Here is a 20372-nt window from a genome sequence, read left to right on the forward strand (position 1 = left end):
TAATAACTATGATTATGATCACTAATGTGTCTCAAGTATATTCAATATTTTGTGAAGTAACATTCATTAGTAATGTTAAAAATTAAATAGAGCACTTTTAACACCAGTGTAATTTTCTGTTCAAATGGAAAGTCTATGTATTAATTAAAATGATTTGATTTAGGGCTGTAAGAAAAAGAATGACAGAAATGGATTATAAAACATTAAGAATCCATTAGTACATAAGGATACCTTAAAGAAGAGGAGAAATTGGGATGGGGGTGGGGTAGGAAACCTGGCCTTCCAAATTTGTCAACCAATAAATGCAGAAGGAATAATAAGATCACAATTTTTCTGTCCTTTCCTGTTCCCAGTGACCATGTTATAAATGATTGAGACAAAGATTTTTCATGGATGCTAAAACCTCTGGGTGAAAAGATTCTTGAGGAACAGGACAAACATGGGTCTCAAATTATTACTTCACCTATTATTAATTCCAAACGGAAAACTATACTATTACAATGGAGATCTCTGGCGGCCACCACTTGTCAACCAATCAATCGCAGTTAGTAACACCAATAAGTGGGACAACCTGACCTCATACGGCTCCTGGTATGACACATAAGTACATACATCACCATTGCAGCCTTCTTGCCAAAAACATTTATCCTGAATCTATTTATGAAGAAATAAAGGCAGTATGCTGACAACTGGTGAATTTCATGAAGGTTATGCTGGGTGTGCTATTTTTTTCTTTTGTTCTTTTGGCCACAACATGAGGCTTTCGAGTTCTTAGTTCCTCCACGAGGGATTCAATCTGGGACTGCAGCAGAGAAAACCCCAAGTGCTAATCACTTGACCACTAGGGAATTCCCCTCTATTCATTCTATTTCTCTTTAAGTTTCAAAATTAAAAGTTGGAGAAAAAAATAATATGGTTTCTGTTTTGCAAGATTTATATACAACACAGAAAACACACAAAAAAACAGTGGTTGAAGTCTTGACTTAAAATCAATCCATCTCTCCAAAAGTAAATAGCCCAGCCAAAGTGAAAACAGAATTCCTTCTGGTCCCGCACTGATCCGAAGCCATACCCTCTATATGACTTTTGTTTTGTCACAGAGATGAACAATATAGCTTTTTCTTGTCTCCACCAGGTCAAGAAACCAAAAAGAACCAAAGGACAAAGTACAGCAGACGAAGCACGTCCACTGGCTCCAGAAATAAATTCAAGATCTGGAAGCAAACTAACTTTTCAAAATTTGATTTTCATTATGAAAAAAAAAAAAAACCCTCCTGAAATTCTGTTAACAAACCTAACAGTAAGTTCTAATATTTTAATAATATTTAAGGGCATATACTACAACAAACTAAAAGTATAGGTTTTTTAAAAATTGAAATATTGTTGACTACTACATTATGTTATTTTCAGGTGTGCTGCTGCTGCTGCTGCTGGCTGCTAAGTCACTTCAGTCGTGTCCAACTCTGTGCGACCCCATAGACGGCAGCCCACCAGGCTCCCCCGTCCCTGGGATTCTCCAGGCAAGAACACTGGAGGTGGGTTGCCATTTCCTTCTCCAATGCATGAAAGTGAAAAAGTGAAAGTGAAGTCGCTCAGTCGTGTCCGACTCTGTGCGACCCCATGGACTGCAGCCTACCAGGCTCCTCCGTCCATGGGATTTGGCAGGCAAGAGTACTGGAGTGGGGTGCCATTGCCTTCTCCGATTTTCAGGTGTACTACATAATAATTTATTTCCATACGTTACGAAATGATTATCATGGTAAGTCTTAGTACCAATCTGTCCATCTATACAAATTTTTACAGTGTTATTGACATATTCCTTATGCTGTATATTACATCACTGTGGTTTATTTATTTTTATAACTAGAGGTTTCTACCTCTTAATCCCCTTCACCTCTCTTACCCAACCCTCCAAACTCCTCCCCTTTGGTGACCACCAGTTTGCTCTCTGTACCTATGAGCCTGTTTCTGCTTTGTTGTGTTTGTTCATTTTTTATATTCCACAATAACTGAAACCTTATGTCTTTCTCTGGCTTCACTTACCATAATACCTTCTGGGTCAACCCACATTGTCACAAATGGCAAGATTCCCTTCTTTATGTGGCTGAGTAGCATAGCATTCCATTATCTTTGTGCATTCCTCTATTGATGGACATTTCAGTTGTTCCCACCTCTTGGCTACTCTAAATAATGCTGCAATGAACATAGGAGTTCACATATCTTTTCAAATTTTTGTTTTCTTCAGAAAAATACCCAGAAGTAGGTTGCTGGATTGTATTTGTTGTTGTTGTTTAGTTGCTAAGTCATATCTGACTCTTTGTGACCCCATGTTCACCTGTTCACCAGGCTCCCTCTGTCCATGGGATTTTCCAGGCAAGAATACTGGAGTGGGTTGCCATTTCCTTATCCAGGGGATATCCTGACCCAAGGATCGAATACACATCTCCTGCATTGGCAGGCAGATTCTTTACTGCTGAGCCCACCTGGGAAGCTCACTGGATTGTATAGTAGAATGATAACCTTGTCAGGTAGAATATTCTTGGTTATAAGTTTTTTCCTTTCTTCACTTTGAATATATTCTCCTTTCTGGCTTGCAAAGTTTCTGCTACAAAGTCAGCTGAAAGTCTTATGGAAGTTTCCTTGCATGTAATTAGTTTCTTTTCTCTTGTTTCTTTTTTTTTTGGGGGGGGGCCACTTCAGTTATAATGTGTCATGCTGTGAACCTCTTGGGGTTCATCTTGTTTATTACAACTGACTCTGTGCTTCTTAGACCTGGATGTCTGTTTCTTTCCCAGGTAAGGAAAGTTTTTATCTTTTTTTTCTTCAAATAAGTTCTCTCTCTTTTCTCCTGGTGCCACTGTAATGCAAATGTTAGCATGTTTGATATTGCCTCAGAGGTCTCGTTAAACTGTCATCAATTTTTAAAAACTCGTTTCTGTTCAGTTTTTGGTATTTCCACTGCTCTGCCTTCCAGATCTCTGATCTATTCCTTTGTATCATCTAATCTACTGTTGATTTCCTCTAGAGTATTTTTTGTTACTGTTTTCTTCAGCTCTATTTGGTTCTTTATATTTTCTAACGCTTCGCTGAAAATCTCACTATGCTTATCAGTTCTTTTCCCTAGTCTGTATCTTTACGGTCATTACCTTGAACTCTGTATCAGGGAGATTGTGTATGTCCACTTCATTTAGTTCTTTTTCTAAAGTTATGTCTCATTCCTTCACTTGGAACACATTCCTCTGTCTCATTTTGCCCAATTTTGTGTTCATTTCTGTTGCATAAGTCAGCTCCTTTCCTAATCTTGGAGGTGACCCTATGTTGCCGATGTCCTCTGGGCCCAGCATGCTCCCTGGCCACAGAGCTCTGTGCTCCAGGTTGTCCCTATGTGGGCTGTGTGTGCCCTTCTCTTGTGGCAAGACTGACTCCTGTAGGTGTGCTGGCAGGTGGGGCTGGCCCCTGGACCACTTGGTTTTGAGGCTGTGCCTTGTACCTGCTGAAAGGCAGGGTAGGCCTCCCACGTGGTTGAATGTTTGACCCAGGTGGGTGCAGGGTTTCTGCTGGCCCACTGGTAGGTAGGCCAGGCCCCTGGTACTAACAGGGCTGTGAGAATTCCAAATGGTGCCTGCCAATGCTGCTGTTATCATTATGGAGCAAGTTCTCCAAAGTGCCAGCATCTCCTGCCCAGGGGGAGTCCTAGCTGCCTCCTGCCTCCCTGGATCCAAGATCAGCAAGTGGGGCCTGACCAAGTCCTTTCAAATTGACATCTACACTGGGTTATATATACCCTTTTAAGAGAAAAGTCTGTTTCCTATAGCTCTCTGGCTCTTCTGAACCTAAGCCCCACTGGTTTTCAATGCCAGATGTTCTATGGGCTTGTTTTTCCTGGTATAGGTGCCTCATGCTGGAAAGTCCAATGGGTGCAAACTCCTCACTCCTTGGGGAGGATCTCTGTAATTGTGGATGTTCCTCGTTTCCTCACCAACCTCTGGGTGTGGGTCCTGACTGTACTGTATCTCTGTCCCTCCTACCTGACTCATGCCTCATGTTTTTACTTGTGGGAAATCTTTTCTGTTATTCTTCAGGTTGTTTTCACAGATACTTGCTCTGTAAAGAGCTGTAATTCTGGCATGTCCATGGGTACATTCAGGGTCTCTGTACTCTGCATCTTGGTCACCTCCCAAACCAAAGTACAGGTTCTTAATTAAGGATTTATGGTACATGAAGGAACCTGAATTTCATTTTGAAATCATGAGCTAAATAAGTTCAATGAAGTATCACAGTTTTGGTTTTGCTTTATTCAGTTCAGTTTAGTTCAGTCGCTCAGTCATGTCTGACTCTTTGCGACCCCATGAATCGCAGCACACCAGGCCTCCCTGTCCATCACCAACTCCCGGAGTTCACTCAGACTCATGTCCATCGAGTCGTTGATGCCATCCAGCCATCTCATCCTCTGTCATCCCCTTCTCCTCCTGCTCCCAATCCCTCCCAGCATCAGAGTCTTTTCCAATGAGTCAATTCTTCGCATGAGGTGGCCGAAGTACTGGGGTTTCAGCTTCAGCATCATTCCTTCCAAAGAAATCCCAGGACTGATCTCCTTCAGATGGACTGGTTGGATCTCCTTGCAGTCCAAGGGACTCTCAAGAGTCTTCTCCAACACCACAGTTTAAAAGCATCAATTCTTTGGCGCTCAGCCTTCTTCACAGTCCAACTCTCACATCCATCACATGACCACTGGAAAAACCATAGCCTTGACTAGATGGACCTTTGTTGGCAAAGTAATGTCTCTGCTTTTGAATATGCTATCTAGGTTGGTCATAACTTTCCTTCCAAGGAGTAAGCGTCTTTTAATTTCATGGCTGCAATCACCATCTGCAGTGATTTTGGAGCCCAAAAAAATAAAGTCTGACACTGTTTCCACTGTTTCCCCATCTATTTCCATGAAGTGATGAGACCAGATGCCATGATCTTCCTTTTCTGAATGTTGAGCTTTAAGCCAACTTTTTCACTCTCCTCTTTCACTTTCATAAAGAGGCTTTTTAGTTCTCTTCACTTTCTGCCATAAGGGTGGTGTCATCTGCATATCTGAGGTTACTGATACTTCTCCTGGCAATCTTGATTCCAGCTTGTGTTTCTTCCAGTCCAGCGTTTCTCATGATGTACTCTGCATAGAAGTTAAATAAGCAGGGTGACAATATATAGCCTTGACGTACTCCTTTTCCTATTTGGAACCAGTCTGTTGTTCCATGTCCAGTTCTAACTGTTGCTTCCTGACCTGCATACAGATTTCTCAAGAGGCAGGTCAGGTGGTCTGGTATTCCCATCCCCTTTCAGAATTTTCCACAGTTTATTGTGATCCACACAGTCAAAGCTTTGGCATAGTCAATAAAGCAGAAGTAGAGGTATTTCTGGAACTCTCGTGCTTTTTCCATGATCTAGCGGATGTTTGCAATTTGATCTCTGGTTCCTCTGCCTTTCTAAAACCAGCTTGAACATCAGGAAGTTCACGGTTCACGTATTGCTGAAGCCTGGCTTGGAGAATCTTGAGCATTACTTTACTAGCGTGTGAGATGAGTGCAATTGTGCGGTAGTTTGAGCATTCTTTGGCATTGCCTTTCTTTGGGATTGGAATGAAACTGACCTTTTCCAGTCCTGTGGCCACTGCTGAGTTTTCCAAATTTGCTGGCATATTGAGTGCAGCACTTTCACAGCATCATCTTTCAGGATTTGAAATAGCTCCACTGGGAATTCCCATCACCTCCACTAGCTTTGTTCGTAGTGATGCTTTCTAAGGCCCACTTGACTTCACATTCCAGGATGTCTGGCTCTAGGTCAGTGATCACACCATCGTGATTATCTGGGTCGTGAAGATCTTTTTTGTACAGTTCTTCTGGGTATTCTTGCCATCTCTTCTTAATATCTTCTGCTTCTGTTAGGTCCATACCATTTCTGTCCTTTATTGAGCCATCTTTGCATGAAATGTTCCCTTGGTATCTCTAATTTTCTTGAAGAGATCTCTAGTCTTTCCCATTCTGTTGTTTTCCTCTATTTCTTTGCATTGATCGCTGAGGAAGGCTTTCTTATCTCTTCTTGCTCTTCTTTGGAACTCTGCATTCAGATGCTTATCTTTCCTTTTCTCCTTTGCTTTTCGCTTCTCTTCTTTTCACAGCTATATGTAAGGCCTCCCCAGACAGCCATTTTGCTTTTTTGCATTCTTTTCCATGGGGATGGTCTTGATCCCTGTCTCCTGTACAATGTCACGAACCTCATTCCATAGTTCATCAGGCACTCTATCAGATCTAGGCCCTTAAATCTATTTCTCACTTCCACTGTATAATCATAAGGGATTTGATTTAGGTCATACCTGAATCGTCTAGTGGTTTTCCCTACTTTCTTCAATTTCAGTCTAAATTTGGTAATAAGGAATTCATGATCTAAGCCACAGTCAGCTCCTGGTCTTGTTTTGCTGACTGTATAGAGCTTCTCCATCTTTGGCTGCAAAGAATATAATCAATCTGACGTCGGTGTTGACCATCTGGTGATGTCCATGTGTAGAGTCTTCTCTTGTGTTGTTGGAAGAGGGTGTTTGCTATGACCAGTGCATTTTCTTGGCAAAACTCTTCTTAGTCTTTGCCCTGCTTCATTCCGTATTCCAAGGCCAAATTTGCCTGTTACTCCAGGTGTTTCTTGACTTCCTACTTTTGCATTCCAGTCCCCTATAATGAAAAGGACATCTTTTTGGGGTGTTAGTTCTAAAAGGTCTTGTAGGTCTTCATAGAACCATTCAACTTCAGCTTCTTCAGCATTACTGGTTGGGGCATAGACTTTGGATTACTGTGATATTGAATGGTTTGCCTTGGAAACAAACAGAGATCATTCTGTCATTTTTGAGATTGCATCCAAGTACTGCATTTCAGACTCTTTTGTTGACCATGATGGCCACTCCATTTCTTCTGAGGGATTCCTGCCCGCAGTAGTAGATATAATGGTCATCTGAGTTAAATTCACCCATCCCAGTCCATTTTAGTTCGCTGATTCCTAGAATGTCGACATTCACTCTTGCCATCTCCTGTTTGACCACTTCCAATCTGCCTTGACTCATGGACCTGACATTCCAGGTTCTATGCAATATTGCTCTTTACAGCATCAGACCTTGCTTCTATCACCAGTTACATCCACAGCTGGGTATTGTTTTTGCTTTGGCTCCATCCCTTCATTCTTTCTGGAGTTATTTCTCCACTGATCTTCAGTAGCATATCGGGCACCAACTGACCTGGGGAGTTCCTCTTTCAGTATCCTATCATTTTGCCTTTTTATACTGTTCATGGGGTTCTCAAGGCAAGAATACTGAAGTGGTTTGTCATTCCCTTCTCCAGTGGACATATTCTGTCAGATCTCTCCACCATGACCCGCCCATCTTGGGTTGCCCCGCGGGCATGGCTTAGTTTCATTTAGTTAGACAAGGCTGTGGTCCTAGTGTGATTAGATTGACTAGTTTTCTGTGAGTATGGTTTCAGTGTCTGTCCTCTGATGCCCAAAGCTTTGTTAAACTTAGATTCACCCAATTGCAGATTCCAGTGTTAGATTATACACTATACTGTCTGTTTTGAAAGTAATCTACTTGTTCAGGCTATTTTCTATTCTTGCAATGTCTATATTCCAAGGAGTAACAAAATGCATGAAAGCACTGGTTACATTTACGTCTACTTGTGAAAAAGGTATTATACCCAGTGTAGAAAGAAACACTGATTATAGTGATTAGCCTGTCATATGTATTTTGTACAAAGATAGGTGTGAAGAGGCGTGTTCACTGAAGAGCCACCCTGCAATGTGCCAGTGCTCAACTGTTTGCCAACCCACCCAATACTTTGAGACAGTAAAACCCACAAGTTCCTTTATTCACAGATATTTAAAAAAAATGTAACACAGAACTACATTCTAGTCTATCTTTTATTGTGAATTTTATCATTTGTGTTAATAAAATTAATTTTAATCAGGCAGCAGCCTGTGAAGTAACTCTATTATTAGACTCCTCAAATACTAAACTGATTCCTTAAGAAAAATCACAGCATCTGAAAAAAAAAAAAAAATGCCTAACTGAAGAGCCTGACACCTAAGCAAAGTTAACTCGGAGGAACCTGCAGTTTACTTTATGAAGGAACCCAAATTATCCCAACTCCAGGTAAATACTATGGACTGCAGAGACTAAGAAATAGTAGCAATTATTTCAGCACTGGGGTACACCCGAAGAATTAACTAGTGCTGACAAATGTCATTAATATAAAGGCAAAAACAAGCAAAAAAGGAAAGCAAGCATATAAATCAGAGAGCTTTTCAAAAGTAAGCAGACTTCCTGGGATCCACTCCAGACTTGTCCTACTGGGATTGAGATTCAGACTGATACGAACATTTTTCCCCTAAAATTTCTGGGTGATTTTACACACACCCAGGGATAAGGATCATTGGCATAAACACAAAGAAGGTTAAAGAGGAAGCGGTGGGGGGCAGAGGGGAGGAAGCAAAAGACCTTCAGAAAATAGGCACTAATCATGTCCATTTCTGTGTTTAAAGCATCAGCTTTACCATTTAGACTGTGTTCATTAATTTCATAGTACCCTCTACTGGTCAGGAAAGGTATCTAAGATTCTTCAACTAAGGCACAGAAATCTCCAACTTTTGTTAACAATTAGCTGAAAGACAACACATTTAGAAACAAGTGAACCTTCATTATTTCTATATTTTCTCATAATTTAAGTGTAAAGTGGGGTGGCAAAGACTGTGCTGGCAAACAGTTTTACACTTGATCTCGACAGTCAGGAGCAGTTTTTACTTTACAATATTCAGTAGTATCCCTGGCCTCCAAGCACCAGATGCCAGCTCGAAACCCATCCCCAAAGTGGTAACAACCCAAACCTTCCATAGATGTTGTTCAATGACCTGCCCCCACCTCCCAGAGCGGAGGGAAACACTGCCTTCAGTCATAAATCAGTGACTCACACAATAAAAATGTTCCTGAGAAACAGATAATCTTTAATTTCTGTAAACTAGGTTCATAAAAAATACCTTATTAAGAACAAACCACCATAGGGAAGATTTATTTTTAAACAAACTATCATGGAATTTGTTCATGGATAGATAGCATGTGTATGTACATGAATGTTATGGTTTTAAATTTAAGCATCTTGTGATACATAAATCTATGCAGTACTATAGTTTAAAACTGACATCTCCTGGTTGTTTAAGTTTTCAGTTTAAAGATAAGACCAAAATCAAAAACCTGAAAGAATCAAAGAATATACCTATAATTCTAATGTAGCATCAACAAAGCAAGTATTACTCTTTTGAGTATTAATGGACTATACTGAAACAAGGTAAAATCTAATAGTCTTGTTCTGTCCTTACTTTGAAATATTGCCACTGAAATCAATTATAGATGTTTATTCTGAAAGATGCTACTATAAAGGTTGCAGGTTCAGAACTACTCAAAATTAAATTTATGGAATAACTAGAAAATAGGCTGATTTGGAACCTATGCACAATTTTATATTAGTAACATTTTTTTAAAGACCTAGAAAGCTGTTGCTTTCATATAAATAAGAAGTTTTAAAACCAACTCCCTTGAGTGCTTTCAATTATCACGTAAAGCAATGACCCAAATAATTTCAAATGATCACAGATATTTAGGCAACAATTCTCATGTGTTAGTACTTTTAATGTTGTGCACATCAAATTATAGGAAACAGACAACTATAAACAAGACGCAGCCCCTCTACTTCCATGAACAGCACACGGCATTACAGTAAGCCAAGTTTATATTCAACCATCAAATGTGGTTCTCCCATTAGTTCACTTTGTGATGGGTCTGAAAAGAAACAAAAATAAACATGTTAAAGGGTCTCAAAAAGAGATAAATTCTCTGATTCTACTCAGATGAAAATTTAAATTAGGCGAAACAAATATAAAGTGACAGAAAATATACTGCTGGCTGCCTGGGGCCAAGGGTGGAGGAGCAAAAGGACCAAGGAAACTTTTGGGGGATGATGAAAACATTTTACATCTTGATTGAGGCGACAGTTCCACAGCTGCACACATTTACTAAAATTAACACACTGGACACTGTAAAATGGATGCATTCCATTGTATGTCGACTATACCTCAATTCAGTTGATTTTAAAAGAAAATATAGATTGAAAAAGTTCTCATGTTCCAAAGTTCTTAAATTTTCCAGTGGCTTCCAAGTTGAGTCTAGGAACAATCGCTAAGAGATTAAGCAATCCTTAATGTAATTTACAATTTCATCTCTATCATTCTGTGCTCTGTTGCAAACACATATATACACAAACCAGAATCCTAGAGTAAAAAAACCTTAGGAATCTTCTCTCTTGTCTGTATTGATGAGTCAGACAAAAAGTCTTACTTTAACTGTGATAATGCACCTAAGAAAAAATGAATACCAACAGTAAGCTTCCTACAAACAAATAAAGCGTTTTCTTTTTTGCCCTCTACTCCTCCACACAGAACAAGAAACAGAATAGATACCCAATGAATTAAACTATAAAACAGTTTGTTAAAATAAATAATCATTAAAATAATGATTATCAAGAATAACAAATCGATTTGGATATTTCCTCACTGGACCTCCTGAGACTGGAGATGACTGTGTCATTATCAGTTCAGGAGTCCTGACTCTGGCCACTTGTCACACAACCTAGTAGCCTCAGCCACAGCTGATACTGTTATAATTATTAATAAATTTTAGTTGTACAAGAGTTTGCTACAATTATTAACAGAGTAGAGGACTATGTATACAAAGGGCATCCAAAACCCAAAAGTATGTTTACAATGGAGTACAAAGAACAAAGGTGTCTGCTGCAGCAGTGCTTCATGTTAATGAGAGAGAGAGAAATATGCACCCCTCAACACAGGTGCTGATGCAGCATACCTCCTATAAGATACACACAGTACTAAACCAACTGTGTTAAAAGATAAATACTAAGCAATGACAAATGTCTTCTGATTTTATATGCAAAATCTGGAAGGACATCCACTAACTAAAAGCAGCAGCCAAACAGGGAAGGAAGGAGGAAGATGGGTTGGGGGTAATAAATCATGGAGGACCTGAGTCTCAGCTGTAATGTTCTCAGTTTTTAAACAAAGAATATCCTCATTTATATAATGCCAACTTTCCTTGAAACTCTGCTTGTCTAAGCCTTTGATTTGCTAAAACACTTGCCCTAGAAGACAGCACACCTTGTGCTGGTGAGCAAGGCCCCAGCCCGTGGAGGGTCCTCCCAGGCAGGAATAGTCACCTTGGTCAGTTTCAGTTTCCTCATCTTCAAGTGACAGGAAGGGAGTAAACAGAAGGCCACATTCAGCATTAGGAAAAAGTCTCACATCTCTTCCCTTCCTTATAATATAGCGTGCAGATTTTTGTTGGCCAAGTACTTCTCTGATGAGCAAGCAAGCAAAACCTTCATCACCTCCAACACTTTAAAAAAATGTACGGATTTTCATCCCAGTTTAATAGTCTTCATATTGCACTTAGATTAACACAGTACTCCCTCACTGTAGACTTTAAAATTCCTTCTGTATCAAAGGTGATGAGGAGACAGTGGTGAGCCAGAGCTTTTCTCACTCAGCATGAACCAGGCACCTTAGGAGGCCCTGGAGTGAACAAGACAAAGTCCCCAGCTCTCCTGGGGCCTGTATTTAAGTTGGGAAAACAAATAAGAAGCAAGAAAATACCAGTAGAGTGATATGCAAAGAATTAAAGTGAGGTGACAGGGTGACTGGGATCATGTTAGACTGCGCAGTCAAGGAAGGCCTCTGTGAAGGGGTGGCATTTAAGCTGGGACTTGAGAAGTGGGGGGAAAGTATTCTAAGCAGAAGGAACAGCTAAGGCAAGGCCTAGCTGTTCACCTTACTTGTTTTAAATGAGGACTAAATGTAAAAGCTTAGGAATCCAAGGTTTCCTGCACTCAAAAAGTGCCCTCACAGAAGAGGCACATGAGACTTCTGCTGTGTCCACAGCACTTCCTTACCAAACATCGGCAGCCAAGCAAAACTAGTATAATTTAATCCTGCTTCATTTTTCTGTTTCTCCTGAACTGCTGGGGCACATTGAGCACAGGTGATACTGGACAGAACTGTACTTGCTCTCTTTCCTCAGAACCAGAAAAAAACAGGATGCTACATGTTCTTAATTAAAAGTCATTGACCTCAAACATAATACAATCATCCAGAGAAACTTATAAAAGTTTTTTTCTTTAGTATTCGCCATCTACAGAAACACATCTAGGAGGACAAGGAGGGTATTTTTGAAGAAACCTTTCATTTTTTTCTAGATGTTTTTAAAGCTAGTTATATCCCACAAATGTTCTGAATACTGCAACAACAATCCTTGTTTAAGCTGCCCTAAGAATATCATACTGGATTCACACATCAGACTTTATCCTCCAGACATGAAATCAATGACTGTCAATGGTTGACTGAAATGACTATAATCTCAGAACTCCACAGACATCTTTCACTTTTAAAACCAGTTAAAGAACAGTTATTACCATTAAATTTTATCTTATTTCAGTAAATAAACACAAGTGAATTTAATCAACTATAAGCTATATGATGACAAAGACATAGTAGGTTTCGTTTGCTGCTGTTGCCTTGTACATTACTGGGGCTCCAGAAAAAGGTGTGGAATGACACTTACCATTAAGAATATCTTCAAATCCAATAGTCTCATCGTTACCCCTCAAAATATCCAGTGAAAGGTTTGAGCTTGGAAGAAATGGAAGACGCTGAACCTTTAGGAAAAGTATAAAAGAGCAAACTTAGAAATAGTAGAGAGGAAAAAACACACATGATCACATTTCAGTGTCTTCATTATTTGTAAAATTCACAAACTAAATAAAATACCAATTTAACTGGGGGGGGGGGGAGGAAAATTTTTAATTCTTCATAACCTTATTCAAAATATAGATACTGAAATTGAAAGCTTTTACTAATACTTAATAATCCCATCAGGTCCACACATTATTTGGGACCTTTGCATCTGTCCAGGAAAACCAAAGCATACAATGTGATGAAACACAAAATTCTCAAGTCTAACATCATGCTTTGTTTCTAAAACACATGGGACAATCAAATTCCTGAAGAAATTCTGAAGAAATGCACTGAGAGCATTACTTCACTTAATAAACTGATTATTCATTTTGTATGTTGTTCTGTAATGCTCACAGGACAAATACAAGTCATGACCCTTTAAAACAGTAGTGATAACTAGAGATGAAGATCAAAGTCATCTGTGGGCTTTTAAAAACTACAATGCCATTCTGAACTAGTGCTATCTGCATTTTCCAATTACTAAATACATATATTGCAGACTGGGGTTCCCTTGTGGCTCAGCTGGTAAAGAATCCGCCTGCAATGCAGGAGACCTGGGTTCGATCCCTGGGTTGGGAAGATCCCCTGGAGAAGGGAAAGGCTACCCACTCCAATACTCTGGCCTGGAGAACTCCATGGTCTGTATAGTCCATGGGGGTCACAAAGTGTTGGACATGACTGGATGACCTTCACTTATACTGCAGACCAGTACCTAAGTACAGTGCAGAAAGCATGGGCTATAGAATCAGAGGTTCAAGCTCTGCTTTCAGTACTGACCAACCCTACGGCCTTGCCTAGTTACCTGATCTGTCTCACCCTGGTTCAACACCTGTGGCACGGGACAGCAGCACCTTTCCCTCACACCTGCAGCACAGTGTGCTATAAAGCATGGCAGTCACTGGCACATACTCAACAAACCTTAATGCAGCCAAACCAAATTTTTCATTTTTCTGTTCTTTGTTAGCTATCCAGCAGTCACTGGAATCAATGCAGTGTGATATGACAGAATCTAGAGCACAGATGCGGGACAGTTCTTAAACACCTGGAAGGACATTTTCTTCCTGAGCAACATGTGTATTCAGTGATATACAACCTGCCCACTAGACACCTCCACTTGGATATTCCTAGAGGCAGCACAAATTCAAAGTAACTCCCCAGAAGGAGAGAAATATAAAAGTGGATGCCTGTAACTATCCAGACACTGAGCCTCTAATCGAAGGGGTTTCCCATTTCAAAGCTGCTTTTCTCTATGAAGTAGGAATGGAGATCATATCCTAACAGGGGGAAAGTAGGAGAGGCTGCAGGGAAGAAGAGAAGGTGAGGTTTGTACAGTTTTTACCAGATAGAAGACTCCTCCCAATCAATTCAGCACACAGATGGGATGCATGCAAACTGACACCTGGAAACCCACCTGCTGCACTGCCCTGAATTCCATCTGCAGTTTTAGTGGTGCAAAAAGACCCTGGATGTTTCTCAGTGTGGAGAAGTTCATCTTATCTTGGTTGAGCTGGAACTACAAAGACAACACGTAATTTTAAATGTGACATTCTGCTTTCAAAACAACGAGCACTGACATCCGTGTGACACACACATACACAGAACCCTTTAGGTGGTCTTCAGGACATCTATACATATCCTATCTTTGGGAGTGACCTTTCTCCACCTATTTAACTGACTAATATAAGTCTAAAACATTTCAAATGTCCCCTCTTCTAGAAAGCCTCCCATAGGTTGGCTGCTTCATCTGTGGTCCTCTACAATGCTTCAGGTAGTCCCAATCCACTGCTTATCTTCCCATTAAATTTTCAGCCCCTAAAGGATGGGGATGATGTCATACCCATCTGTGTACGTCCTGTGCCTAGCAGTAACTTGGATATGAAGGGCCTGAAAAAAAGATCCAAGGCTGGAGGGTCGGGCTTGGATATCAATAGCAAAAATGGTAGGGGAAAAATATAAAAGAAAAAAAAAAGATCACCAAGTGAGGAAATATTATGAGAGGAATGGACAGGTGGACCAACCTCTAAAAATGTCCATAAAAAAGACAAAGAAAAAGGTGTAGAAAAGGAGCTTTAGTGAACCAAAGCCTATTCCATAGGATATTGAAAACAAGGCTTCATGTTCTTTATAGTCAAATGCTCAACACCAGAATTGTCTTAATCATGTATTACTAACATCATTTTTCTACCAGAGGGTAAAAATAAAAACACAGGTAACATACTTACATTTTTTTCTGATAATTCAAGAGGATGACTGGGCAGAAGTTCATTTTTCACACAAGAGAAACTGAAAATGAACATTTAAAGGGGAGATTATAGACCATGCAATGCCTAGGGCTCACACTTACCTATCAGTGCTGTCATACAATGAGATGGCACAGGGAGCTTGAGGCCGATGAACAAACTATTCTGTATGCTGACTGTGGTGGTGACTGTGGGCATTAATACATATATAATTCACAGAACTACACTAAGAGGGAAAAAAATCAAGTATTCTATATATTGTTGTAAATATATCTATTATAGATCCTGGAGGTCAAGAACTCAATAAACTGGGGAGAACCCTCCAAAAAGTGGTGCTAAGTGATGCTCTGTATCTGGAAGAAACTTCATAGTGTGTGTACTACTATTATTCTGATGATGTGATTCTTTTATTACATAAAGTACCTACATTTCTCCTGTTCATATCTAATGTATATTCAATAGTTAATATATTTTTGATAAACACACACTGAAAAACATGTTTGAGATTTACCAACTACCTACTATATGCGAAGTACTATATTAGGTGATACATAGCTAGAACTGGGCCACGGGTCCCTATCACTCTCTCTATATAAACATCACCATCTTATTCTCCAACCAGGATTTAAGAGCTGAAAGAAACCTTAGAAATCCTGCAACATCAGTATTTATCGAATATTGTCTTTGTACAAAGCATTACCCTTAAGTGGAATTTGAAAATGGTCCTGCTCATGGTAATCTTACAATCTGAGAAGAAAAAGGAGCATTTCGTGTATGTGCAGTGGGAGTGGGGGGAACGGACCAAAACCCAAAACCAAATCACCAGGACTCGGTTACTGGCTAGCTTATGAATTTGATTATACTATAAACCAAATTATATCTCCAATTCCAAAGGCAATATACTGCATCTTTCACTACAAAATGGAAAGACAACGAGGCATTATGTCTGCTTCCAGGGACCAATATTAGAATGACATTCTATGACTAAATACCTTCTAAGTAAATATAAAATTCAAAACACAGTTATGTACCCAGTAGGGAGGATATTTGACTAAACAGAAAAAACCATCTGCCAAGAAAAAAAGACCAGTACCAGAAAATGAGGCCTAAACATATAAAAACATAAAGGAAAACATAAAGGGAAGGGGTACAACTGTGCTATAACTAGAAATGAAAAACAAGAGCAGCTAATACTTACTGCTTACTAATGTCACATATTGGTCTAAGTATTTTCCAGGGATTAGCTCATTTATTCTTCAAAATAAAGACAGATGCTATTACTAGCCTTATTTCACAGGTGAGGGCAATGAGACAGAACAGTTAAGTAATCTGCCCATGGACACACATCTAGTAAATAGCAGAGTCATGACCAAAACCCAGAGCCCATGTTCTTTACTGCTATGTTCTAGTATCTCCCAAAGAAAAGTGAACTACTCCCAATTTACCTTAGTTAATAAGACGAAGAACAAAGGGCTCTCCAAGTTATCAGGAGCAAAAAGAGGAATCCCACCAAATCGTGCTGCCAGCTAATCTCTCCTAGGAGGACACACTTTCTTGGGAACCTGGTACTCTGGTAAAATGCTTCTTCCACTATAGAAACATTCATGCTTCCTCTCCTCCCTCCCTCTAGTCTAAAGTATACTACTTGCTATCTTATAAATTAAATACATATTTATGGCTTGTCAAAAGATTTAAAGAAATATTGTGAAAAATAATTCACATATTATAACAAAGTCACAACTCCCCTACATACCCTTTTCGAAGAAGATCATGACTTTCAAAAGGTCCACTTGCTGACAGCTCAGTAACTGGAATACTGTCCTTTAGCTGAGATCCAAGTCCTCTGGCATTCTACAACACAAATAAAAAACACTATTATGTATAAAAAAAATCTTAACAACTCACACTGAACCTCTATGTAAAAATACTGTTTAAGCATCAGAGAAAAGATAAGGTCTCTGTCCTCCAAGAGACTACAGTCTAGGCCATTACTATGAGCCTCAGTATCACGTAGAGGGATGCACAAGGTTCAGTGAATAATCTGGAATTTGGGGCAGGAAGGATTCCTGAGCTGAGTGCACTCAGACTGAAAGGCATTCCAGGAAAACAAGAACATGGGTAAAGGTATAAAAATATAAATGAACAAGCCACTAGTAGTTTGAGATGATCAGCTAACTATATGTCTGAGTAGGGCAGAAAGAAAGGCTGGTGAAAAGAAAAATGAAAAGGCTTAAATATGCAAAGAAATTAAGATTTTGTTCTGAAATTGAGCACCAGATCATGATCAGATTTACTTTCATTGGGAAGATCCTTTCTTTACGTTGGAATGATAAGCACAGAATGAAAAAAGTTGAGGACAGAATCCTGAAGAGTACCATTCCTTAAGACAAAGAACAAGGAAAATGGAATTAAGAATGGACAGAAGAGCTAGAAGAGAGTGGGCACAGAAGCTAAAGAAAAAACTGAATCTCAGAAAGCGTTTGGTTCCCTTAAGAGGGTGCTACCTGTGAAAAATAAGTGCACTTAACCAGACTGGCCTAAATAAAAAGAAACAAAACGCTAAGATTCACAGTATATGTGGTACTTGTGTATTGTCACCCTACTCATTTACACTGTAATTTAATCACCAAATATTTATATCTACTATGTGGTAGGTACTCACTCTACTAGATTCTGAAGATACATATCTGGCGTCTAGGGCTTAGTCTAATGAAGAGAGAATAAACATGCATAATAAAAATGTAACAAACACAAGATGCTGAGTTTAAACCACCTAGTGCTGAATACAACATCCTTGCAATCCTGAAGAAAAATGTCAAAAAGCTACAAGCAGTTTGGTATTTAGTCTATACTCTTCTAGGAGGAGAAGGCAATGGCACCCCACTCTAGTACTCTTGCCTGGAAAATCCCATGGATGGAGGAGCCTGGTGGGCTGCAGCCATGGGGTCGCTAAGAGTCGGACACGACTGAGGGACTTCACTTTCACTTTTCCCTTTCATGCATTGGAGAAGGAAATGGCAACCCACTCCAGTGTTCTTGCCTGGAGAATCCCAGGGATGGCGGAGCCTGTTGGGATGGGGGAGCCTGGTGGGCTGCCGTCTATGGGGTCGCACAGAGTTGGACACGACTGAAGCGACTTGGCAGCAGCAGCAACAGCTTCTAGGAGAAACTACTCTGGGAAATTTAACTTTTCAAATTGCTGTTTTACTTCAATTCGTGCATTTCACTAGGGTCAGGTACTGTAGTTTGTCCAGGGTTTCTCCAATCTACTAATTGCGTCCAGGCTCTCACACCTGGATAACTTGAAGAGCACTCTACTGGGTCTTGCTGCCCGTAGATGCTTCCATTTTCCAGTTCTACACAGCAAAGTCTGCTTGACATGCAATCTCCTCCAACAAAGCTGGGAGAAAACCAAAAAACAAACCAAAAAAAAAAATCTTTCACTGGTTGGTCAATGCCTTGTCTGAAAAACAATGTCCAAGGCCCAAAGCCTGGAACTCAAGAACCTGCACAACAGGTTTCAACTCCCCAGAACAGAAGTCACGGTCAATTAGGAAAAGAAGCTGGAATCTAGTGTCTGTCACTAACCTAACAGGTGCCTGTGACGAAGGCACAGAACCTTTCTGGCCCTGCCTACTCATCCTTCCAGGTATCTGAACTCCTACAGGACCAGAGTTGCATGACTGTACCTTCCCAAACGTTATTTCCTACATGCACAGTTCTCCTCCTCCCAGACTGCTTTATTGTAAAGTGACACAAGAAAAGTCTCTTCCAGGCACAAAGAAAGGGGGATTGTGATCTCTGGGTTCTACCCATTATCACTTTGCCAATTCCCTTCTGTAAAATATCGGGATCAGTACATAATGTTTCTAACAAAGTAGCGGAGGGGAGCAAATCTATGAAAAGTTAACACTAGTTATTTCAGAGTGTCTTTAAAATTTTTATTTAGCTGTGCCAGCTCTTAGTTGCAGCATGTGGGATCTTTAGTTGCACCATGCAAACTCTTAGTTGCAGCATATGGGATCTAGTTCCCTGACCAGGGATGGAAAAACCCCCGCCCCCTACATGGGTAACACCAAGAGTCTTAGCCACTGGACCACCAGGGAAGTCCCTCTGAGTGTTTATAAAACCTCTTTTCTATGTTCAGCAGTATTTGCCAACAGAAGTAAGTAAGTGTTAGTCACTCAGTCATGCCCAACTCTTTGAGATCCCATGGACTGCAGCCCACCAGGACCCTGTGTCCATGAGATTTTCTAGGCAAGGATACTGGAGTGGGTTGCCATTCCCTTCTCCAGGGATCGAACCTGGGTCTCCTGCACTGCAGGCAGATTCTTCACCGACTGAGCTACAAGGCAAGCCCATTCACCAACAGAAGCTTTCTAGATTTGGACTCGTATTAAGAGTCACGGGCAATGACGGACGATTAAGGAAATCTCTCCCAAATATCAAAATTTTTTAAGAAGAGGAAAAAAGAGAAGGGGCGGGGGAGGAGGAGGACTCCACTAACAACGCTAACACAGGGGGAGTAACAAGTATATAATTTTACCCCCTCCAACGCCTGACATGCTACAAACTCCCCAAAATGTTGGCAAAGTAAAAGCAGAGTGAAGGAAAGCCGACCCATAGTTGTGGGTTTGTTATCCAGGCGGTTCCGAGGGTCGGGGGCGGGTGAGGAGTTTGGGGGACGCGACTCCCAAGGGTTCACCCCTCGGAGGAGGGCTAACGGGCGGTGCCCCCACCCCAAGACCGCCGCAACTTTCGGGTTTGCCCCTGCCAGCTCGGCGCCGACTCCAGGAAGGGACCGAGGTCGGGGTCGGCTGGGGGACCTGGTGAGTGGGTAGAGAGAAGAGGAGGTGAGAGAGGAAGAAGCCGAGGTGCGGCTCCCGGTACCAGCGCCGGAGCCCAGCCCGGACGGCCACGAGTACCCCTGAATCCCGTGACTCAACAGATCATGGCGGGAGAGGCGGGCTTCCTCCTCCTCCCGCCGCTGCCGGGGGGACGGCAGGAAGGCGGCGGACTGCTCCTGCGGCCACCGACCCGAGCCCGCCGGCCACTCGGGTCGCCCGGGGTGGGGGGGGGAGGTCTCACTCACCATCTTCGACTTGCTCGGTGTACAGACGCTCTCCCCTTGACGGTCAACTGGCCCCGCCGCTCACTTCCGTTTCCGGGCTTGCCCCCCCGCCCAACATCCGCCGGAAGTGCGTCCGTCCGGGCGAAGGAAGGAAGGAGGGCGCGGGGCGCCGGGAGGGAGCC

The 20372-nt window shown here is 41.1% G+C and overlaps 1 protein-coding gene across 1 annotated transcript; it reads right to left on the reverse strand.

Moving 5' to 3' along the window:
• Positions 1-9688: 9688 nt before the first annotated feature.
• Positions 9689-20348, reverse strand: POMP (proteasome maturation protein). The gene is made up of 6 exons (XM_055542465.1): positions 20212-20348; positions 16873-16970; positions 15102-15162; positions 14291-14392; positions 12707-12800; positions 9689-9859 (listed from the first exon to the last, which is right to left on the reverse strand). The coding sequence occupies exons 1-6, from the start codon at positions 20212-20214 to the stop codon at positions 9792-9794; spliced, it is 426 nt and encodes a 141-aa protein (XP_055398440.1). The 5' UTR covers positions 20215-20348; the 3' UTR covers positions 9689-9791.
• Positions 20349-20372: the final 24 nt, after the last annotated feature.

The sequence above is a fragment of the Bubalus kerabau genome, chromosome 12 (genome assembly GCF_029407905.1).
Source record: "Bubalus kerabau isolate K-KA32 ecotype Philippines breed swamp buffalo chromosome 12, PCC_UOA_SB_1v2, whole genome shotgun sequence".
Lineage (NCBI taxonomy): Eukaryota > Metazoa > Chordata > Mammalia > Artiodactyla > Bovidae > Bubalus > Bubalus kerabau.

What these genes read in the sequence shown, in the direction of transcription:
- POMP (XM_055542465.1), bottom strand. An exon ending in AATTCAGGGCAGTGCAGCAG is followed by an intron (nt 12,801 to 14,290) that starts GTGGGTTTCCAG and finishes CTTTTCCTAAAG; the next exon opens with GTTCAGCGTCTTCCATTTCT. An exon ending in ATTTGAAGATATTCTTAATG is followed by an intron (nt 9,860 to 12,706) that starts GTAAGTGTCATT and finishes GTTTCTTTTCAG; the next exon opens with ACCCATCACAAAGTGAACTA.